The 24,458-nt window shown below is 40.3% G+C and overlaps 1 protein-coding gene across 4 annotated transcripts in view; it reads left to right on the top strand.

The window, feature by feature from the left end:
• The window catches only part of LOC127436841 (6-phosphofructo-2-kinase/fructose-2,6-bisphosphatase 3-like), a 35,002-nt gene extending 10,809 nt beyond the window's left edge, over nt 1–24,193 (top strand). The window contains exons 1-16 of one of the 4 annotated variants that reach the window (XM_051691283.1): nt 5,640–5,901; nt 10,807–10,935; nt 13,808–13,904; nt 13,994–14,060; nt 14,144–14,218; nt 15,865–15,921; nt 16,109–16,233; nt 18,634–18,841; nt 19,361–19,507; nt 19,599–19,703; nt 19,790–19,919; nt 20,151–20,213; nt 20,993–21,057; nt 21,150–21,329; nt 21,489–21,511; nt 22,712–24,193. In XM_051691283.1, coding sequence (XP_051547243.1) covers nt 5,820–5,901; nt 10,807–10,935; nt 13,808–13,904; nt 13,994–14,060; nt 14,144–14,218; nt 15,865–15,921; nt 16,109–16,233; nt 18,634–18,841; nt 19,361–19,507; nt 19,599–19,703; nt 19,790–19,919; nt 20,151–20,213; nt 20,993–21,057; nt 21,150–21,329; nt 21,489–21,511; nt 22,712–22,718 — 1,560 coding nt within the window. In that variant the 5' untranslated portion in view covers nt 5,640–5,819 and the 3' untranslated portion in view covers nt 22,719–24,193. Of the gene's footprint in view, nt 1–5,639; nt 5,902–10,806; nt 10,936–13,807; nt 13,905–13,993; nt 14,061–14,143; nt 14,219–15,864; nt 15,922–16,108; nt 16,234–18,633; nt 18,842–19,360; nt 19,508–19,598; nt 19,704–19,789; nt 19,920–20,150; nt 20,214–20,992; nt 21,058–21,149; nt 21,330–21,488; nt 21,512–22,147; nt 22,669–22,711 lie in introns of those variants that run through there. The other 3 variants (XM_051691285.1, XM_051691282.1, XM_051691284.1) reach the window with 3 other exon arrangements.
• The last annotated feature ends 265 nt before the right edge of the window (nt 24,194–24,458 follow it).

Genomic DNA, 24,458 nt, shown 5'->3' with positions numbered 1-24,458 from the left:
ATTGTATTTGTCATCTCACATTTGCTTTTTCTGACACTATCAGGTTTAGGTTTAAGGTTTAGTATAGGGAGGTCAATTTTCAAGTCAAGTCAAAAGAGAATTAACCTGTGTGGCTTTTAGCACCACACAGTGTACATTTCACCTCGGAACTGCCGCAACACATGTAAAGAACCACATAATATCCTTTTGCAAAAATATCACCACAGTCACATTTAGAACTCAATAGAAGGCCTAAATGAAAATGTTATGCATCTGAGTAAATGATAAATTAATGATTTTATTGGTGGCTATATTAGTGCAGATCTTTCACATTTCAACATTTTTTACAATGTGTAATTCTTCCAAAAGCTGAGCAGTATAAAACGATATTCGCAACCCATTTTACTTCCATAATATGACATGTTTCTGATTAAAACTGGATATTCAATGAAAAAAATGTAGGATGGGACTCAATGTTGCTAGGACTGTCTGGTCAGAATGCTAATACAAACATATTCAATGTTTTGATAGCACCCCAGAGTTGCAATGTTTACACTTTTCAGTAAGTCAGTTTATAAATGGTTTGCTTATAGTTGTTTTTACAAACTGGTAAAGGAGAAAGTATTTTCTCTCATCATTTACTCATATCATTACCCTCATGCCATCCCAGATATATTACTTTCTTTCTTCTACAGAGCACAAAGGTTTTTAAAAGAATATATCAGCTCTGTAGGTCCATGCAATGCAAGTGAATGGTGACCAGGCCTTTGAAGGTCCAAAAAGCACATAAAGGAAACAAAAAAGTAATCCATAAGTCTCCAGTGGTTAAATCCATGTCTTCTGAAGCGATATAATAGGTGTGGCTGAGAAACAGACCATTATTTAAGTCCTTTTTTACTGTAAATCTACACTTTTACTTTCACATTCTTCTTTTGTTTTTGGCAATTCTTTGTGCATATCACCACCTACTGGGAAGTGAGGGGAACTTATAGTAAAAAAGTACTTAAATATTTATAACAGAGTTCGTAGTTTCAGGGCAAATGGAGGAGTCAGGAGGCAGTGGAACAGTCAACGTGAGTATTTTTATTACTCCCTTAGCGTCAGACAAAACTTAAACAAAAAGGGCTCTTTGTGGCTAAATAAACACAGAGGCAAGTCAAATGAGGGTTCACATTAATATTCATAGTCACACACAAAGCCAACTCTCTCACTGCTTCCTCTTTCTGCTGATGCCCTTGTCGGCCTTTTCAGGTCTCCCTCCGCCATCACTATAATGAGAGACAGGTGTTAATGATACTGACAGCCCAGGTGACAAGCCTTACCCTCTCCCGCAGACAGACACACGACCATGCCCCATCCCCACATATCCCCACCGCCTGACTCAGGCCGGGGCAACATCCGGCTGGCCTCCAATTCTTCCTGAACAACACTTTTCTTGTGTTCAGGAAGGCGATAGGGGCGGCTACGAACCACCACCCCCGGGGTTGTCTCGATATGGTGTTCCATGAGTTTCGTGCGACCGGGGAGAGGCGAGAACACATCCGTAAATTCCAATTGCAACTTGGCCACGTCTGTGAGCTGCGACGGCGAGAGATGGTCTCCACACGGAACCGGGGTGAATGAATTTGGTTTGAGAGTCACCTCCGGCCCGAACTCCGCCCTCTCTGGAATTAAAGCCACAGGGACCGCCTCCCTCCATGATTTTAGGAGGTTGAGGTGGTAAACTTGATGTGCTCCACCCCTATCCGTTCATCTAACCTCATAATCGAGACCTCCAACTCGCCATGTGACCTCAAAGGGCCCTTGCCACTTGGCGAGTAATTTAGAGCTTGAGGTAGGCAGTAATACAAGCACTTTATCTCCTGGTGCAAATTCCCATCGAGTGCCCCTGTTTTATAGTCGGCTTTGATGTTCCTGAGCTTGGAGCAAATTCTCCTGTGTTAATCTACCCAAAAGTCTGGAGTTTTGCTCTACGATCAAGAATGTATTGTATTTAATTTTTACTGTTTGAAGGTCCCTCCACCCAAGCTTCCCATGTAATGTCGAGCACATCGTGTGGCCGACACCCATACAGAAGCTTGAATGGGGAAAACCCTGTGGAGGCTTGTGGGACCTCCTGCACTGCAAATAACAGGAGTTCAAGCCACTTATCCCAATTCCTAGCGTCCTCATGTACAAACTTACAAATCATATATTTTAAGGTTTTATTATATCGTTCCACCAACCCATCTGTTTGTAGTTGGTTAACACTGGTGCAAATCAATTTAATACATAATAATTTGTACAGTTCACGTAGTGTTCGTGACATAAAGGTAGTTCCTTGATCAGTGAGGATTTCTTTTGGAGAGAAGACAGAAGACAGAGCCTCGGGTTTGCTGCCTCCCGGAAACACTGTCATGTAGTCTCCTGCCAGCTGGACAGCCTCTTCCAGCAACGCCAGGCGGTGGCACTGGACCCACTCGGCCATCCCCCGAGGGAGTTGAGAGATGAACTGCTCCAGTGTCACCAGGTGGATGATATCCACAGTGCCACGGATTCCCTCAGCCAGCAGCCATCTTCGACAGACATTGTGCAAAAGCAAACGGGTGGCTGTGCTTCCCAAACTCCAGGATCCTGAAGTGCTGGCTGTTCTGCTCCGGACTACGGCCAACCCATTGCACAATCACCATCTTTAGGTCTCTGTAGTTGAGGAGGCTGGTGGCAGGAAGTTGCTGGGCCACTAGCTTCGCTTCCTCGGAGAGCAGAGGTAACAGGTGGGCCGCCCACTGGTCGGGTGATCATCTCCACACCTCAGCCGTCTTCTCAAATAAGTCGAGGTAGGCCTCGGAATCATCACCCAGCCCCATCTTGATGAGCATAACCGGGGTTGTGGGCTCCAGGGTTGCAGCTGCAGCCCCCTCTCTGGTGATCAGGCTCCGGAATGCCTGCCGATCCTCCGCTTTGGCCTGGAGCAGGAGTTGGAAATGCTGTTTCTGCTCCAGGTGTACATCTATGAGGGCTTGATGTTGGTCCTGCTGGATGCTGGCAAGGGACTTGATTACTTCGCCCAGTGGTGAAGGGTCCATGACGATGGTATCCTCCAAATCATGGGTTTCAGCACCAGTGTAACAGAGTTCATAGTTTCAGGGCAAATGGAGGAGTCAGGAGGCAGCAAAACAGTCAACCTGAGTATTTTTATTACTCCTTTAGCGTCAGACAAAACTTAAACAAAAAGGGCTCTTTGTGGCCAAATAAATACACAGGCAAGTCAAATGAGGGTTCACATTAATATTCGTAGTCACACACACAGCCGACTCTCTCTCTATGCTTCCTCTTTCTGCCGACTGATGCCCTTGTCGGCCTTTTCAGGTCTCCCTCCGCCATCACTATAACGAGAGACAGGTGTTAATGATATTGACAGCCCAGGTGACGAGCCTTACCGCTCTCCCTCTCCCACAGACAGACACACGAACATGCCCCCATCCCCACAATATTGATCTGTTTCTCACACACACCTATTATATCGCTCCCGAAGACATGGATTAAACCACCAGAGTGATATGTATAACGTTTATCCTGCCTTTATGTGTATTTTGGAGCTTCAAAATTTTGGACCCTGATGACTTGCAGAGCTGAGATGTTCTTCTAAACATTGTTGGTGTTCAGCAGAAGAAAGAAAGTCATAAACATCTGGGATGGCATGAGGGTGAGTAAATGATGAGAGAATGTTCAATTTTGGGTGAAATATCCCTTTAATACTGAACTAGCAGCACATCTCACTAAATGAAGAGCCATTGAAAAGGATGTTACATATGCCAGTGTTAGAAACCCAAATTCCAGCATGTAATATAATCTCCTGTGTGGAGGTGTCTGGCTCTCTCTTCCCATCTGAGTATGTATGTTCTAATTTGAATAAGAGTGAAAGGTAAGCTCTTTTCAGACCAGTTACTGAATCAATGAGGGAATATGCAAAGAATTTGAAAGCGAAATGTTTAAATTTGTGTTATGTTAAATGTTAAAAGTGGTGCTTGCTCATGTAAAACAAGTTGCCAACTTTTTCTGCCGCTGGAATATGGGACATTTCGCCATCTAACGGTGTGGGGAGCGGTCCCCCTCAACCTAAAATAATACGCCATACGGGTTGGCGTCATTTCTGACAAAATTTGGGACGTCTCGGAAAATACAAGGGTGTTTTGGATGGTTGCCAAGCTGTTGCTATGTGTTTGCTTAGATGTTCTGAGTGGATTTCAGTGAGTTGCTATGCAGTTGCTTGGGTGTTCTGGGTGGTTGCTAACAAGCCAAAGTCAAAGTATCTGTGGTTTTGGTCCCAAAATTTGTCCCGTGTTCCTCCTCCAATGTAAGTCACCCTGTGTGGGATGAGTTCTGCACCGAAGTTTAATACTTGCATGTTCAAATCCCTAACCCTATTTTGAACATTAATAAAACTAATTACTTTTACTGTGTCTATACATTGAGAATGCCAGACTGATATTCATTTCAGTTGACTCAGCCTCTCTAATATCATCCAACTCAACAATCTTTGAGAGCTGAACCCGACAGCCTGCTGGAACTGGGTCACAGGTTCACCCTGCAGTCACAAGAGAGAGAAGAGAGAGAGAGAGAGAGAGAGAGAGAGTGAGTGTGATGTGAGGTTGGCACAGTGATGTCACGCCCTCAGTTGTCATCCCCTACGTGCCGATGTAAGAGTCACCAACATTTACATTGAAACCATTTATAAACATACTAAATAGAGAAATAAACGACTCCACTCTTTATTTCTCAATGAATACTTTTCTGTTGCAGCTTTCTCTCTGTATGCAACCAATTTGTAGTACAAAAAGAGAGAAATTAATTAAGATATCAATGTATATTTACTATATTATATTCAGCCGCAAAATATTGTCTTGTAACGTTAGTCAGCAAAAGTGCAATACTCCAAAAATATACAGAAATCTGACATATGGCAATATATGTAAAACACATATATGAAGTTTATGTTCATGTATGGTTTTCTATGATATAAAAAGTCAAATACTTTATATATATTTGCAACACGCATTTCTGTTTTCGCACGGAAGTGTAAAACCTTAAAATCAAACATCTCATATAATTTTCATGTAACAATTTACCAATCTGTGGCTTAAGTATTACTTTTATTACAGGTAATGTAAAATAAATAAATAAATTAAAAAAAAAGCAACAATAAATAAATGATTTATAGTTTGATAAGTTGCTTACTTATTTCTGGGATTTATTGAGCACTGATGATGGATGTGTGCATTTTCTGTCTGAGTGTGATGGAGAGACTCCCGGCACGTAGGCATGTCTGGGGATGCCCACTTCACGCGTGACCCGTTTCTTTAATGCTCTTCTGTTGCCCATCATTCTCATTAATCATCTCAGAAATACAACTATATGTGTATTGAGGGCATGCAAAAATATTACATAATAGAATAATAATAAATAATTATTTTATAAATAAAAATAAATCAATCCAAAGGATGTATGTAATATAATAGCTTTTTATGTATACATTTTATTATGAGCAGGATTTTGTATTTGACCACAGGGTGGAGAATGCGCTCCTTCTGAGTGTAGACACGCCCTTCTGAGTGTAGACACGCCCCTCTGATGTTGCGTCACCGTCACGTTGCCGCTCTATATATAAAGCGCTGTTGACCAGAAGTGTTTGTAGAGAGGTGTTTTTCGAATTCCTGAAAGTTGATATAGCAAGAATTGGTTTTTAAAGAGGTGAATTTACAGAGAAGAACATTTTAAGTGTTGGGTTTTTTATTTTTCGTTAAGTCTGGGAATTCCCAAAGCAGGCAGTTTTAACTCCGACATTTTCCCATCTTCAAGGAATGCCAAGGGAACTAACCCAAAACAGAATCCAAAAGATCTGGATTCCCTTTAAGGATGATAAACCTTCAATTCCCCGCGCATGTAAGTGACTATTCAAAATATATGCAACAGGTTTATATTGTCATTTATACATGATAGTTTTTGGGCATATGCTTCAGTTCACACTTTCATTTCCCTTTTATTAATTTTTTTTTATTTATTCGTACAGCCTACTGAGTTTTCCTCTATTAATATTATTACAATAATTGTTATTAATATTATTATCAACAATACAAACAAATAAGGAAAGTGTAGTATACTTTTGTAATTAAGTGAAATATAAGATCATTTGAATTGCGCCGGCTTAGCAGTCATAGGTGATGGTCATCAGTAACCATGGCAGCTTGATTATTTAGCGCGATCTCGAAACGCCGTAAACTCTATAAGAGCGCCGTCTCAAGAGCGTCAAGTGATTCAGTTGTCATGGCAGCCGATGCGCATCGCCTGTGTAAAAACTTTAGCACTCTGATCACAAGTGGCCCTAAAACGTGTTGTGAATACGGAGGAATGCGGACTGTTGCGTTCCTCACTCGGATTGGTCGATTATATTTACATATGCCCAAATAGCGTGGCTATGCATGACAGTAGCAGATGTGGAGGAATTACTCATCATTGCAAGTGCATTTTAATATCTGCTGCATCAGTGATTTCACCATGTCCTATTCATCAATGGGGCAAAAAAGGTGTCATTTAATGATATAATTAATAAATATTCACTTTGGTTCACCTTTATTGGAATGGAAAGTTTGTTGTGCTTCTAGAGAGTGGATCCCAATCCCATGGAACCCCCAAAGAAAAGAGAATTTTCCTAATCTACAATTTAACCTATTGTGATATACGATATACAGTTGAAGTCGAAAGTTTACATACACTTAATTTGAAGTCATTAAAACGAATTTTTTAACCACTCCACAGATTTCATATTAGCAAACTATAGTTTTGGCAAGTCGTTTAGGACATCTACTTTGTGCATGACACGAGTAATTTTTCCAACAATTGTTTACAGAGAGATTGTTTCACTTTTAATTGACTATCACAATTCCAGTGGGTCAGAAGTTGACATACACTATTGGCACTTTTCCACTGCACGTTACGGTTCAACTCGACTCTGCTTGCTTTACCTTTCTGAGCTTGCTTTTCCACTGCAGTTTAGTGCAGCCTCAACGTGGGTGGGATTATAGGCTGATCTGCTGTGACATCATCTTAAACACGACACAAACACATCTGAAACTGAAACAGAAAGTTTGCTTGTATTGCACGAATTACTGCGACTCAAAACAAACTAGCAACAACAACTCAAGAACATTACTGACCATAAACAATAGCTCGACCTCTAGCTGTTAGCTACTAGCTCATTGTGCTGCATAAAGCAGTTGCTGCATGGTGATTTTACACAAGTGTAACAGTTAAATTGGCCTGGTTGTTTTAGAAGAAAGCTTTCCAGTAGCTGGTCAACTAAATAAAGTGAAGCTTTCAAGCAGAATATAGAGTTAACGTAACAAAACGTACCATCCTCCATCGTGGACTCCAACAACGCCGTGGCTGAATCCAGGGCACTCTCCCTCCCATTGCTCGCCTATTGCCATAGATAGCGTCCATTTTGGTCAAACCACTTCCACTTTCTTCTGTTTGAACCACTCCGGCTGTTGTGGTCCTTGATGGTTCTGTAGTCACTTAAGTTTTTTTTTTTTTTTTTTTTTTACTTTTCCGGTGGTAGCCGTGTGTGGCCAACAGCTGCTGAGACATTTCCTGAAAGAGTTTTTGCATCGCTCCATCCAGCTCTCGTTGGCTCCTTTCCTTGGCTACTAATGAGAGGAACATCTGCACCTCATTTATTGACCACGGCGTGGTTTTGCGCACAGCCATTTTCATTTTTTTTAGTCTGGAGCCCTGGCAAGTATAAACACCATGGGACCACACAGCCATCATTACCGTTCAGGAAGGAGACACATTCTGTCTTCTAGAGATTAATGTAGTTTGGTGCAAAAAGTGCAAATCAGTCCCAGAACAACAACAAAGGATCTTGTGAAGATGCTGGAGGAAACAGGTAGACAAGTATCTATATCCACAGTAAAACGAGTCCTATATCGACATAACCTGAAAGGCTGCTTAGCAAGGAAGAAGCCACTGCTCCAAAACCGGCATAAAAAAAGCCAGACTACAGTTTGCTAGTGCACATGGGGACAAAGATCTTACTTCTGGAGAAATGTCCTCTGGTCTGATGAAACAAAATGTAACTGTTTGTCCATAATGACCATCGTTATGTTTGGAGGAAAAAGGGTGAGGCTTCAAGCCGAAGAACACCATCCCAACCGTGAAGCATGGGGGTGGCAGCATCATGTTGTGGGGGTGCTTTGCTGCAGGAGGGACTGGTACCCTTCACAAAATAGATGGCATCATGAGGAAGGAAAATTATGTGGATATATTGAAGCAACATCTCAAGACATCAGCCAGGAAGTTAAAGCTCATCGCAAATGGGTCTTCCAAATGGACAATGACCCCAAGCATATCTCCAAAGTTGTGGAAAAATGGCTTAAGGACAACACAGTCAAGGTATTGGAGTGGCCATCACAAAGCCCTGACCTCAATCTGATAGAACATTTTGTGGGCAGAACTGAAAAAGCATGTGTGAGCAAGGAGACCTTTAAACCTGAATCAGTTACACCAGTTCTGTCTGGAAGAATGGGCCAAAATTCCAGCAACTTATTTTCAGAAGCTTGTGGAAGGCTACCCAAAACGTTTGACCCAAGTTAAACAATTTAAAGGCAATGCTACCAAATACTAACAAAGTGTATGTAAACTTCTGACCCACTGGTAATGTGATGAAAGGAATAAAAGCTGAAATAAATCAATCTTATTCTGACATTTCACATTCTTAAAATATAGCGATCCTAACTGACCTAAGACGGGGAATGTTTTCTATGATTAAATGTCCGGAATTGTGGAAAACTGAGTTTAAATGTATTTGGCTAAGGTGTATGTAAACTTCTGACTTCAACTGTAATAGTCAAATTAATTGAATATTATAATCATTCAAATCAAATTACCCAATTAAGGTTATGTATGTATATCAGCCACAATTGAGATGCTATTTTTCTCACCACAATTGTACAGAGCTGTTATCTGAGTTACCGCAGACTTTGTTAGTTCAAACCAGTCTGGCCATTCTCTGTTGACCTCTCTCATCAACAAGGCATTTCCATCCACAGAACTGCCACTCACTGGATGTTTTTTGTTTTTGGCACCATTCTGAGTAATTTCTAGAGACTGTTGTGTGTGAAAATCCCAGGAGATCAGCAGTTACAGAAATACTCAAACCAGCCCATCTGGCACCAACAATCATGCCACGGTCCAAATCCCTGAGATCACTTTTTTCCCCCATTCTGATGGTTGATGTCACTTTAACTGAAGCTTCTGACCCGTACCTGCTGCCACATGTTTGGCTGATTAGATAAATGCATGGATGATTGTTGGTGCCAGATGGGCTGGTTTGAGTATTTATGTAACTGCTGATCTTCTGGGATTTTCCCACACAACAATCTCTAGAATTTACTCAGAATGGTGCCAAAAACAAAAAACATCCAGTGAGTGGCAGTTCTGTGACTCGGATAACCACTGTACAACTGAGTGAGAAGAATATCATCTCAGAATGCTATTCTGTGTACCATAGCATAAATGCTATGCTGTTGTACCACGACAGTCTAATGAGATCACTGTCTGTCTCTGTTGATTGAGCAGAGTTTGAGGTTGTATATGTTTCCATTTAGGATCTTCTTAAGGATGTTCTTTAAAGATTAACCCTGACTGTGCTGGCTCACATTGTCCATTCACATGTCTATTGGCAGGTGGCCATCAGTAATTCATTGAGAAAAACTGCTGCAGACTCGCGCTTTCTCTAAAAGTGATTGCTCCCATAACTAACATGATTAATTAAAAACATAATAAAAATATCAGAAATGGTTGTGAAGTGTTAAGAAGTTTTAAGACTTGCCAAGCATAATTGACAATGACAGTGTTTTGTGGCAACTTGGAAAAAAATGTTACACATGCACACAAACATTTACTTTGTATTAGATTTAACTGTCTGTGTGTGTATGAGAAAGCTAGACTTATCTGCGTCCGACCCTGTTAGTGTGTTGCTGGCAGCGGTGTGGAATGTGCATTTTACTGCAGTAAATGTTGAGTTTTGAAAGTGCATCTCTGTGCACTTGACCTGGTTCACAGCTGGCTGGTTGGGAAGATTCGTGGACAGACTTCCAGTGGTGGAGCCAGGAGTTTTTCACAGGGGTGGCCAGGCAGGTGCCAGCAATCAGTCTGGGGTGGCACATACATTTTCGGGTAGCATTTTCGTATCGTCAGGCGGGGATGGTGATTGTTGGTGTAGAAAGCAGAGGCGTGTGGATACAAAAACGGAAGGGAGTGGATATAGTGACACCCAGGACGGAGGGGTGCAGCGACCTTGGTGTGTGCACATGTTAAGTCTCCTGTGTGTTGTGGTTGTACAGTGACGGTTCCACCTCTAAAAAACTAAATTGTGCCCAAGACAAAAAATGACCAAAACAGAAATTGCGAGTGGGGTGGCCAGGCTTCGGTCCATGGTGGCCATGGCCACCCCCTAGCTCCGCCCCTGTGGACTTCCCAGGCAAGGAACGAGTGAAAATGAAAATTGGGGGGGGGCGGCAACAAGTTTCATTGTTGCTTTCTCCCACAATGAAACTTGATGATGTACACTTAAAGGCTACATATAAACAGACAGTGACCTGATTCTACTTGTTAGGTGCCTTGTGTTTGGAAGGACAGCAGTTACACATATGTAAACAAAGAAAGGCTTTCTGGGTCATGTGCCTGAATAGCACAAAATATGTGCTGATGACATCTCGTGATTCTGTTTATACACATTTTAGCTAAGAAAGTATGTGTGATACATATCCTTTTTTTACATTTCAGCAAGTGGAGCCCCCCACCTGGCAAATCCTCCTACAGTGATAGTGATGGTTGGGCTTCCTGCTCGGGGGAAAACCTACATATCAAGAAAACTGACACGGTACCTCAACTGGATTGGTATTCCCACAAAAGGTACAAAATCAATGGTGTTTCTTTAAACAAATGTTAAATTTACTGTGTTTATATTTTTAATTTTTTAACAATGTATTTATTGGTGTTAAAAATGACAATAATGGACAAAAACAATATTGTTTAACAATAATGGACAAAAACAAAGAAAGATAATTAAAACAAATAAAAAATGTCATGCATTAAAAAATAAATAATTGTATTGTATTGATGAATCAGAATGAGTTTTATTTCCAAGTGTTCTCACGTACACAAGAAGTTTTTGTTGTGATAGGAGAAACAAGTGCACACAGATCATTACAGTGAGACATAGAATATAAAACAGGGTAAGAGTATAAATGGATAGACAAATAACAGAATGGCACATGTGCAAGTGGTAATGTATGTGCAAGTAGGGGTATGTACAGTTATTGAATTAAATATGTGAATTTACATATATACATGAGATATGCATTTACATTATTGCACTTTTGGGGAGTCCTGAGGCAGTTTAATTGTTCATAAGGAAAATGACCTAAGGGGAAAAAACTGTTCTTGTGTCTGGATGTCCTGGCGCTCAGTGCTCTGTAGCACTGGCCAGAGGGCAACAGTTCAAAGAGGGAGTGGGCAGGGTGTGGGGGGGTCCAGAGTGATTCTACCTGCATGTTTCCTCACCCTGGAGATGTACAGGTCTTGGAGGGTGGGCAGGGGGGCACCAATAATCCTCTCAGCAGTCCTGAATGTCCATTGTAGTTTCCTTCTGTCTGATTTACATTTATTAATTTGGGAGATGCTTTTATCCAAAGCGACTTACAAAAGAGGAATATATTATAAGCGAATCATCTTAAGGAGACAAGTGCTGCATTACAAAGATTCACCAGCATCAGAATAGTAGTATTCAAGACAGATTAAAGTTCAGCAAGATTATAAGTGTTAAGTGCTCATGGGAAAAATTTATTTTTAGCTGCTTTTTGAAGACCAAAAGTGAGTCGGCTTCACGGATGGAGTTGGGAAGGTCATTCCACCAACGTGGTACGATGAAACCAAAAGTCCGGGAAAGTGTTTTGGTGCCTCTGTATTGGTACAACAAGGTTAGCTGACCGCAGGCTTCTGGTGGGAACGTAGCACTGCAGAAATGATTTTAGGTATGCTGGAGCAGACCCAGTGACTGTTCTGTATGCCATCATCAGAGCCTTGAATTTGATACATGCATCAACCAGCAGCCAGTAAAGAGAGACAAGGAGTAGTGTAACGTGCTCACTTTGGTTCATTTAAAGACCAGATGTGATGCTGCATTCTGGATTATTTGCAGGGGTCTAATTGCAGATGCAGGGAGGCCTGCAATTAGAGCGTTACAGTAGTCCAGTCTACTTATGACAAGTGACTGAACAAAAAGTTGTGTGGCATGTTCAGAGACAAAGGGTCTTATCTTCCTGATATTGTAGAGTGTGAATCTACATGATCGTGCTGTCTTTGAGATGTGGTCTGTGAAATTTAGTTGGTTATCGATTGTTACCCCTAGATTTCTGACCATTTTGGAAGGCGTTACTGTAGTTGAATTTGGTGGCTGAACCAAACCAGACAGTTATAGATGTACACAGGACAGACTCTATGATGGCCGAGTAGAACAGCGTCAGCAGCTCCTGTGGCAGGTTGAACTTCCTCAACTGGTGAAGGAAGTACAACCTCTGCTGAGCCTTCTTCACAGTGGAGTCTATATGGGTGTCCCACTTCAGCTCCTGAGAGATGGTAGAGCCCAGGAACCTGAATGATTTAGTTCAGGATGGTGAGGGGGGGAGTGCCGGTGGATTTCTCCTGAAGTCCACTATCATCTCCACTGCTTTGAGCGTGTTCAGCTCAAGGTTGTTGTGATCACACCAGAAAGCCAGCTGATCAACCTCCCGTCTGTATGCAGACCCGTCACCATTTAGGATGAGGTCGATGATGTCATGACGTGGTGTTGTCTGCAAACTTCAGGAGCTTGACAGTGGGGTCCTTTGCTGTGCAGTCATTCGTGTACAGGGATAAGAGCAGTGGAGAGAGAATGCATTCTTGTGGAGCACCAATGCTTATACTGAGGGTCCTGGATATGAGTTTCCCCAGTCTCACTAGCTGCTGCCTATCTGTCAGAAAGCTGGTGATCCAGTGACAGATTTGGGTGGGCACGGAAAGCTGGGTCAGTTTGGTTGAGAGAAGATCAGGCATGATGGTATTGAAGGATCCTTCAAAGGATCCTTGCATAAGTCCCAGGTCTGTCAAGGTATTGCAGGATATAATGCAGTCCCATATTGACAGCATCATCCACAGACCTGTTTGCTCGGTAAGCAAACTGAAGTGGGTCCAGCAGGAGTCCTGTGATGTCCTTCAGGTAGGCCAAAACCAGTCTCTCAAATGACTTCATGACCACAGACGTGAGAGCAACAGGTGTGTAGTCAGTAAGTCCTGTGATTTAGGTTTTTTTGGGGGGGCCGGAATGATGGTAGAGCATTTGAAGCAGCAGGGAACTTCACACCACTCCAGTGATCTATTGAAGATCTGTGTGAAGATGGGGGGCCAGTTGGTCAGCACAGACTTTCAGACAGGCAGGTGAAACACCGTCTGGGCTTTAAGCTTTCCCAGTCTTTTGTTTCCGAAAGACCTGGCACACATCCTCCTCACGGATCAAAAGTGCAGATTGAGTAGCAGGAGGGGGGTTACAGGAGGTGTTGGTATGTGTGTGAAGTGAAGATCAGAGCGGGGAAGGGGTGTGAGACTGGACTTTTATTTAAAATAATTTAATTAATTTAAAATAATAAAAAAATAGTAAATGAATGCCATTTTTAAATTCTTGCCTAGACACAACACTACTTTTTGCAAGAAGGTTGATTTACACTTTGTTGCATGTGGGTATTTCTAGTCTTTAACGTTGGCGAGTATCGCAGAGAAGCGGTGAAACACTACAGCTCCTTCGATTTCTTCAAATCGGACAATGAGGATGCCATTAAAATCAGACAGTGAGTTGTGTGTTCATACTACACAGTGTCATAACATGATATTACTATTGATATATATGGAGTAATCAATCATTTTATTTTGTCCTCAGTCAGTGTGCCTTGGCCGCTCTGAGAGATGTCAAGATTTACCTTACTGAAGATGAAGGTCAAGTGGCTGTAAGTATCTGGTTTAAACAACTAGACATTGTGCAGGAGACTTAAACCATTGCACAGAGCATCACCGGTGTATCTTTCCACAGGTTTTTGATGCCACAAACACAACAAGAGAGCGTCGGGACATGATCCTGGAGTTTGGTGCTGAAAATGGCTTCATGGTCAGTCATATTATCTTGATCACTTTTGATGAAAATCACAGTAGCCTAGTTTCCATCCATTTTTCGTGCTATTTTGTTATCGACAAAGTGAAAATGCGTAAATAAATTGTGAAATTTGCCGTCTTCTGCCCGTTTCCATTCAAATGACCTTTTAGCGATAAAAATGGTGTGCGTGATGACGTCATGCCTAAAAAAACACTTTGTCACCATAAGTTTTGGTTTATCGCAAAAGAAATCTGCCCGTTTCCATACAGAAATGTGTTTTGGTAAAATGGGGAGAGTATTGAGACAATTCATTGAAATGATTGGCCCTGTTCAAGCTGGCAACCTGCACCAAGTGGTGGGGGAAACTTTCGGTCTTAATATAAGGACAATCCATCGACGTGTATATGCTGTGTGCACAGCAGTGTAATATCAGGGTTTACATCTGATACATTCCTGATATTCAATAGGCTATTTTGGACAATCATCTAATCTAAAGCATTGCCATCACAACTGCATTATATCCCGCATGTTTGTCCAGCAACTTTTAACAACCAGCTGAACTTGATTGTCATCTAAAATAAATTTTAGATTTATAATGCAATTTACATTTTCTGAAGAAGCTAAGCAAATGCAGTCAGAGGTAAAGAGTGTTAGATTTAAAGTATTTAAGTTTTAAAATGTTCAAAAGCTTGTTTTCTGAAAGTGAACTCCGCATCAGACAAATAGTTTTATCTAGTCTTGTAAAAAGTGTAGAACATTCTGAGAATGTCATTCAGCCGACTTGTTTTCATCTACAGAACAGGATAAGGCTAATTTAATTATGTTTAAAGAAAAGGCAAGTAAATAGGCCTAATAATATTATTTTTTCGTTTGGAAATTCATTATTTTATTTAATGCTTTGTTTGGTAATATATGTAATTTAATACAGAGAATTTTGCCAACATTTTTTCAAAAGTAAGCTAAACAATAATTTTATAGAATTGGGAAATATATTAGTGTTCCAAAAAAGCACACTGAAGCTTTTCTCCTAGTATTGTGTATTTATTTTTAATTTAAAACATTTTTGTGCATAGAAATGATCTGTTTTTTGTATTGTGGGCTAATTCCATGACTGCCGTCTATTATTTTGAATGGTGTGGAAAAGCAACTTTAATAAATAAACGGATGGCTACCACAATTAAATTAATCGCAAACAGTGGCCATTAATTTGTTCTCCGTGCACTTGTCGATGTGCATGATACAAGATATTTGTGTTGGCACTCCTGGAAGTGTCATGTTTGCAGCATCGGATTTGTGCAGGTATTCCGTTAAGATCAATCCATAATCACGTACAATAAATTGGCTTTCAAAGATGAATACCTTGTCATCCTGATTAACACAGGATAACGATTGGGTTAAATTCTGTCATGTGACAATATATTTTTGCATTAATGCCAATTTTCTCAACAAAAAGTGTTTCCAAACCAGTTTTCCAAGACATTTGAACTATCGACATAGTTTATGCCCTAGAGTTTAACGGATGTCGACACTTGTGAAATTTTAATGATTTAATTTGCGTTTCCATCAGTTTTATTTTGATGCACAAACTTTTTTTTGCAAAAAGTCCTTGGATGGAAACATAGTTAATGAAGACCACGAATACAAAGTTGCCTTTTTTTCAGGTCTTCTTTATTGAGTCCGTCTGTGACGACCCAAATGTAATCGCCTGTAATATCTTGGTAAGTTTTACAAAAAATTATTTCAGACAACTTGCATTTAAATGTATTTATTCATAATATTTGATTCTGATTGTTCAAAAGAGCCATTCTGCGTTCATAACTTCTAAAAATCACGAAAATGTTTGATTGTCATGATCTGATGATAATGGCTTCAAGATTTCTGAAGATTATTTTCATCCCTGAACAGGAAGTGAAAGTGTCATGCCCTGACTACCAAGACTGCAACAAGACAGATGCCATGGAGGACTTTAAGAAAAGAATCGATTGCTACAGAGTAAACTATCAGCCACTTGACCCTGACCAATATGACAGGTACAAAAAAGCCATATAAGTATATAAATTCACATCATAATATATATATGCTATACAGTGCATTCAGAAAGTATTCAGACCCCTTAATTTTTTCACATTTTATGTTTCAGCCTTATGCTAAAATTCTTTCAATTATTTTTTTCACATCAATCTGCACTCCATATCCCATAATGACAAAGCAAAAAAACAGATTTTTGATAACTTTGCACATTTATTGAAAAGAAGAAAATGGAAATATCACATTGACAGTGGTATTCAGACCCTTTCTTATAACACTTGAAACTTAGCTCAGGTGCATCCCATTTCTCTGGATCATCTTTGAGATGTTTCTACACTTTAATTGTAGTCCACCTTTGGTAAATTCAATTGATTGTACATGATTTGGAAAGGCACACACCTGTCTATATAAGATCTCACAGCTAAAAATGCATATCAGAGCAAAAACCAAGCCATGAGGTCAAAGGAACTGCCTGCAGACCGCAAAGACAGGATTGTGTCGAGACACAGATCTGAGGGTGGCTACAAAAAATTTAGGCTGCATTGAAGGTTCCCAAGAGCACAGTGGCCTCCATAATTCTTAAATGGAAGAAGTTTGGAACAACCAGGACTCTCCCTAGAACTAGCCGCCTGGCCAAACTGAGCAATCGGGGGAGAAGGGCCTTGGTAAGAGAGGTGACCAAGAACCCGATGGTCACTCTGGTTGAACTCCAGAGATCATGTGTGGAGATGGGAGAAACTTGCAGAAGGACAACCATCGCTGCAACACTCCACCGATCTGGGCTTTATGGCAGAGTGTCCAGACGGAAGTCCTTGGTGCAAGACGCTTGAAAGCCCACTTGGAATTGGCATAAATGCACCTAAAGGACTCTCAGACTATGAGAAACAAGATTCTCTGGTCTGATACAATGAAGATTTAACTGTTTGGCCTCAATTCCAAGTATCATGTCTGGAGGAAACCAGGCACCGTTCATCACCTGCGCAAAACCATCCCAACGGTGAAGCGTGTTGGCGGTAGCATCATGCTGTGGGGGTGTTTTTCAGCAGCAGGGATTGGAATCTGGTTTTTGCTTTGTCATTATGGAGTATGAAGTGTAGATTGATGTGAAATACAAATTAATAAATAATAATTTAAAGGGGACCTATTATGCAAAATTCACTTTTACATGGTGTTTGTACACAACCACCCAACAATGTTAAAAGTCCACCCACTCCTCTTTCTTATATTTCTATTAATCAAAAACAGTGTCTCAAAATGACTGGTTTTTGTATCTGCTCTAAAGTGACGTCACTTTAGAGCAGGCCATGCCCACGACTGGTGACGGACTCCACCCTATTATCATAGATCCTCCCCTGAGTGATCGACACACAGTCCGCCATTTTTTTTCCGCACTGGAGCAGCTACAGTGAGAAGAATAATGTCTCAGCTTCGTAAGCATCATAAGTGTTCTGTTGTTGGCTGTAAAAGTGAACATAAGAGTCTTCATGTACTCCCGGCATCAGAGCCACTGAAGACGCAGTGGACAAGTTTTGTTTTTGAAGACAATGTGCCCCAAAACATACCAAAATTTGTGTATGTTTGTGCAAATCATTTTACACCGGACTGCTTTATGAATGAGGGTCAATATAAAGCAGGATTTTCAAAAAATTTGACTCCAGCATGGACCAGTACCAAAGGTTTGTGTTCCAGCTTTTATATCCTGAAGATGTAAGTATTGCACTTTATATTTTGTGTATGTTTGCAAATCGCCTTTCCGAATGTGCTTGTTAGCTGGTTCCATGGCTAATGCAGCTAAAGTTACCATTGTCTCTGATTGTATTCACGGAGACCAGAGCTATGTAGTTATAGCTTGTTTGCACATGACGTCACGTCACTGCGTTGCTGTGGCGTGAAATGCAGATGGAGGGCAGGAAGTGATTTTCTACATAAGAAGCATCATCACAAACTCAAAATGCCTATGTTTTGCGTCGTTTACGGTTGTGACTTCTGCCGGAGTCTCTCCATATATTGCTGAACTCCGGTTACGGTGTCAGTCATATTGGTTCTGATTTGTTGTTGCTATAGTATCCGAAGCACGAGCTGTAAAGGCACATCCCTCTTCTGGAAAGGGGGCGGGGAGCAGCAGCTCATTTGCATTTAAAAGACACACACGAAAACAGTGGCGTTTACAACATGGTATAATAAATGATCTGTGGGGTATTTTGAGCTGAAACTTCAGACACATTCTGGGGACACCTGAGACTTATATCTTGTAAAAAGGGGCATAATAGGTCTCCTTTAAAGCATTTTAGCATAAGGCTGAAACAACCAAATGAGAAAATAATTAAGGGGTCTGAATACTTTCTGAATGCACTGTATATAATATTACAGCATTAACCAATTTCCCTTGTGTATCCTCACAGAAATTTGTCCTTCATCAAAGTGATTGACGTTGGTCGCAGATTCCTGGTGAACCAGATTCGAGACCATATCCAAAGTCGGATTGTCTACTACCTGATGAATATCCATGTGCAGCCAAGGTCTATCTACTTGTGTCGTCATGGCGAGAGCCAGCATAACCTACAGGGCCGTCTTGGTGGAGATTCTGGCCTATCTACACGTGGACGAAAGGTACTAAGATCTTAAATCTTGGAAAGTAATTTCACCAAACAATTGGTTTCAACTTGTGATGTTGGGAAATAGCTTTATAAAGGCGAAGTGTGTAATTGCTTTCTATTATACTAAAGACAGTCACATACTTGCTTAATATGCAGTGACAACTGTAAGTAAGCCTTTAGTATGTTGGTTCCCCCAAAAGTGTAAACACTGGCTCTGTCTGTTTGGAAATTTCGACCAGCCTGACATTGAAACATTGGCTCAACCAATGGCGTGAGTTTGGGGTGGGACCATCTGTATTTTTGCAATTCCGTTTGGTGATGCTAGTGGCTCAAAAACTATACACTTCTCCTTTAATGCCTCTTGCCTGCCATTTAAATGACACATTCCACTGCGAGCCATCACAAACAGGCCTGTTTTGCCAAGAAGCTCAATTGAGAGTATTTGTAAAACTCGAAACAGTTTGTGCTAGCCAAGGGTACTAAATTACTCTTGTCCAAACTCTCCAGAATAACAAATTGTCCTGCTTTGTAGTTTGCAGGAGCTCTTGCGAACTTTGTGGAGGAGCAAAACTTGAAGGACTTGAAAGTTTGGACCAGTCAGCTGCGTCGCAGTATCCAAACCGCCGAGGCCCTTAATGTGCCGTACAAGCAGTGGAAGGCCCTGAACGAAATTGATGCTGTAAGTTCTCCAGTGTGCATCTCTGGTTTGGTTTCTCTGCAAATGTACTAAAGTTTCAGTCTCCTTAACACCTTTTGTGTGCTGTCTACAGGGTGTGTGTGAGGAGATGACCTATGAAGAAGTCAGGGAGAGGTTTCCAGAGGAGTTTTCTCTGAGAGATCAAGACAAATACTACTACCGTTACCCCTCTGGAGAGGTATGAACAGTTGAAACGCCTTTGTTTGACTATGACAATGCAGACCATTGAAGTGTCCTTTACAAAGTGCTTCTGTCTTACTTTAGTCATATCAGGACTTGGTTCAGCGTGTGGAACCTCTCATCATGGAACTGGAGAGACAGAAGAACGTTCTGGTAATCTGTCACCAGGCTGTGATGCGCTGTCTTCTCGCCTACTTCCTGGACAAGAGTGCAGGTGAGATTTTTTTTTTTTTTTTTTTTTTGTTTTTTGTTTTGTTTTGTTTTCTGGCAAATGAAACTTCTGTCATTTATTTATTCAGTTTATTGTCCTTCCACAATGGTGAGTAAACAATGACAGAATTTTTTTTTTTTGTAAACCAACCCTTTCCGTTCCCCATAAAATGAGAATTTACATGGACTTTTAGTAGCACTGTAACCTTACTAACAACTTATTTCCTGTCGGTAGATGAGATGTCGTACCTGAAATGTCCACTTCATACAGTGCTGAAGCTGACCCCAGTGGCTTATGGTAAGAAAGCTTTATATATTACTCTGGTCATGTATAGAAGGGAACCATCATGTCGGGAAAGTCCCACAAGAGTCTCATTTAATGTTAAGGTTAGGTTTAGGGTTAAGGTAAGGATTAGGTTTATGGGTAGGGTTAAAATTAGGGTTAGATTAAGGGGTAGGTGTAGGATTTATTTGGTTCCCTTGTAGACACATCCTTTTAAAGCCCACAGTATACTTCTGTTAGATGCGAACGCTAAGCTTTTGTGTATTGGACTCGTGACGAAAATGTCATTATTAACAGCATGCTTGAGCACTGACTGTGTAGGGTCCGATTCTGTACTCTGAATGCGCAGTATGCACATGTGCCTGAAATTATTTGCACTAGCTAGTGGGTCAACAAGGTGGCAACACTCACAGTTGAGCAGTTGCTTTCACGAAGAAGCGCTAGAAGACGTAATTGCCGCCAAAGTACAGGAGACGAAGGTGGAATCAACAACGTGTGTGTGTGAGGAGGTCAGGATACTTGCAGTTGTAAATCTTGAGTCTGATGTAATATAAAGACATCTTTATGGGTCTAAACTCCTGAAGAGAAATAGTCCAATATCTCATAGCACGCATGCGCCAACCGTGTGTGTTTGTGAACAGTCAAATGGAGTATTCTTCGAAAGGCTGAGTGTTCGATTGTATGGAGACGCTAAGTGTTCACGTCAAAACCGAAGTATTTTACAAACACAATCTAGAAGATAAGTATAATGTGATTCAATTGTGAGATTTTGTTATATTTTGGTGCTTGGCAAGGGTGCAAGGTGGAATCGATCTCTCTGAATGTAGAGGCAGTGAACACACACAGGGACAGACCAGAGGTAAATACAAACCAACACACTCGTGTACTTTTATACACAATCTGTACCACTTCAGGGTCTTATCTCTTGTTTGACCTTCTTCCTTTTTTTAGGAGGTAAAGAGAGGCCCGAGCATGCTGATCAGAAGAAACAGTGTGACCCCTCTCACCAGCCCTGAACCCAATAAGAAGCCTCGTATCGAAGGTCTGGATGAACCAATCATCAGAGCGCTGACGCCCACTCCGCTCACCCTTTGCTCAACTTCACACACCACTCTTGCCCTGTCCACACAGGTGAGTCAAAGTTTCTGTATATGTATCTGATACTTATGTCATATCTCCACTCTCACAACCATATAGTCAACATACTAATCATTGCATGCTCTGCCCATTCACCGTTTCATTTCTCTTTGTTCCTTTCCATTTCTCCTTTTTCATCTTAATGTGCTACAGCACTGGCTTAGTGAAGCTTGTCTGTAAGTATTTCCTCTTTCCTTTCCTGTCTTATCTTTTTCAAACACTTTTACTTCACGTACTTGCCCATCTTGTCTGACCTTTATAAATTTGACACCTTTAAAGGGGCTATATCATAGAAAGCAGGATCTTTTGAAATAAAACAAAATGGTCCAATCAGACCATTTACTGTAACTAAGCTGCAAAAATGGGCCAATCATAAATCTTTATGGTTATGACATCACAACCATGAGCTCATTATCATATGACCACCCACATTTACATATCCATGCCTTTTCAGTAATCCACAACTTGCCTCACCCTGATGAACGATGTTGTGAAATACGCTACTATGCAGAGGTTAACCAATCATAGCAAAGGTCATTTACGTCTTAAAGGTAGAGAAGCAAAAACCGAGATTTTAATTCTGAGGGTGAAGACGATCATAAAAAATTGTGACATACTACAAAATTTTTGAAAATGGCTCCTTTAAATGTGGTATTGCTGAAGGTATACACACATACTAGCTTTAGTGCAGTTATACTACAATGTATTTGTATAACTTTAGCCATAAATAGATTAGTTCCTCCCTTTGTCATTTGGTCTCTAAATGGTCACTCTCTCTCTCTGTCTCTCGCTCGGCTTTTGCATGCTTAAAGATGCACTTTTTTACATTACCTACAAGTGGTTTTAGTGCTGCTCTTTCAGAGGTAACAATCCATAGATCCTCTAATCTAATAAATATTGTTAATTAGATTAGTTAATTAGTATTGCAGAATAGCTCATTAGAATGGTGAATTATTTATAATGGAATGTAAGAATAGATATTGAAGATGATTACAGTATAATAGATTATGATCATTGGGCTTTGTAAAAAAATTTTTTTTTTTTAACCGCAATCTTCATTGGAAAGATCCCGATATTGATTCTTTAAATCCCAAGATCGATCTTTTGCTTTTATTTTAAGGTTTACTTACATTTTTCTCACACATCTCTTAAGAAACTAACTTGGGGTACATGTACAACTTTAAGTTCTTTGGAGAACTTTTTTCATGTAGGCCTGCCAATTACCCACAAGCATGCAGATGTTGAAGTATCTGTAAGATATTCTAACAATTTCCTGAGAAAAACGTATAATTGCCTGCTTTTCTGCTAGCTAGAGTTACCTTATCGACTAGAACAGTTTGATCATTAACCAAACACTCCATGTTCTTTTCCAACAGAACCTGAAGAAATGCTCCATGGAGTGCCATGAAGCCCCCCAGCTCTGCCTGTGAGATATTTGGCTGTATTGCTTTTCTCAGCATGGAAGCATTTCCTGCCAAGCTGCTTCCTCTTACAGAGGAGTCTTACTGAGTGCCACCTGGCCTTTTCTATTGATCCTTCATGAATTTGTAATGTATGTGTAGTGTGGTTTGTTCAAGTATAGAGTTACGCTGTTTGTATTTTGTTTTTGTGTATGAAAGGAAATCGGAGCCCATATTTTCAGCTACCCCCACATTCTTTGACACTATATCCCTTTTTACATAACAGGATACAACTTCATTTTATTCTGGTCTCAGCCAGTTTTTAACACCGATTCGGTAAGGTTATGCCCCTGAGCTTTGAAGGCCGATGCTGAAAGACGGCAAAGATCACCTGCTGTTATTTGCAGGCTTTCATGTCTATTCTGCACTCTCTTTAAAATACATGCTGCAAATGATTAGCACATTATAATTGCACATTTAGACAATTTGCATATATTTGTCTTAATTTCTGAGGGCAGTAATGAATCTTGCTGCTGGCAGTTTTGTAGGCTGTTTTAAAGTTCTCATTTTTGATTTCAGTTGCAGAATCATTTGTTACGTATGTGGATTGTGAGTGTGTTATTTATGTAATGTTTGTTTTGAAGACCTAATGACAAGGTCAGTGTATAAGGTTGTAAAAACGGGGTGTTTTATGTGTTTTTGGATGGACAAAGTGAAACTGTTTATACTTGTTGTTTATATTCGATGTCGTCTATGGTGCGGTGGAGATGAGATGAACTTTTTACACTATTCATTTATTAAATCCCTAGAGTGCCTTGTGCTTGAGAAATCAGGCCAGTGCTGCTTTTTTACATTATAATATGAGATTTTAAACATTTAACATTTCAGTGTATTTGTATTCTTAATTAAATTTTAGTTAGCACATCTTCTCGTGTGTCGTCTTGCTGCCTGATCAAGAGATTTATAGTATTTGATAAAGTATGTAGAGATGCGTTTACCCTTGTAAACCAAATGTTTACAGTTGAATTCCTAAGAGACTTTCAATAACATATAGAATAGGAGTGAAACTCTAATGCTTTAAATATTTTTTTTTTTTTATTTTTTTTAAGTGTACCAGCTTTAACTGGTAACACTCGCCCAGAATAAAAAGCAAGGGATTAAGTAGGCATGTAAATGTTATTATGCTTTGTAAAACATTTCTATTTATCACATGATTAGGTGCAATGTTGTATATTGGCTCTTAACGGTAATGCATTTAATTGCTTCTGATACTTGAACCTTATTTTGTAATACCTTTTTGTTAAAATATTTATTTATTTGTACTAGACTGTATTAACTTGTGTTTCAAGCACCTTGTTCTTTGAGATTGTAGGGCATATCACCAAGCCTAATTCTCTCTTTTGAAGAAAGTGAACTATTTATATTGCATTTAATGGATCAATAAAGAGTCTAAAGGAGGATTTGTGGGTGTGTATTTGTTTTTTTTACAGAACTGCATTTTCTTGTCTTTCCATTGTCCATAAATGGTCAGAACTTGGCCAGTAGTTTCCTATCCTACTGAGCACCCTACAGTGTTTGGTCAGTTTGTTGTTTTTATTTGGTCACACAGTAGTGTCAGTCCCTATCCACTTCACTCACAACAACATCCTTATCACTTTTAATGAACTCTATTTATAGTTTTATGGGCCTCTGGCCTTTTTTCACATAAATATTATCTATTGCT

This window comes from Myxocyprinus asiaticus, chromosome 47, assembly GCF_019703515.2.
Source record: "Myxocyprinus asiaticus isolate MX2 ecotype Aquarium Trade chromosome 47, UBuf_Myxa_2, whole genome shotgun sequence".
Classification (NCBI taxonomy): Eukaryota; Metazoa; Chordata; class Actinopteri; order Cypriniformes; family Catostomidae; genus Myxocyprinus; species Myxocyprinus asiaticus.
The sequence above is the reverse complement of the archived record's forward strand: the minus strand, read 5'-3'. Positions and strand labels throughout refer to the sequence as shown.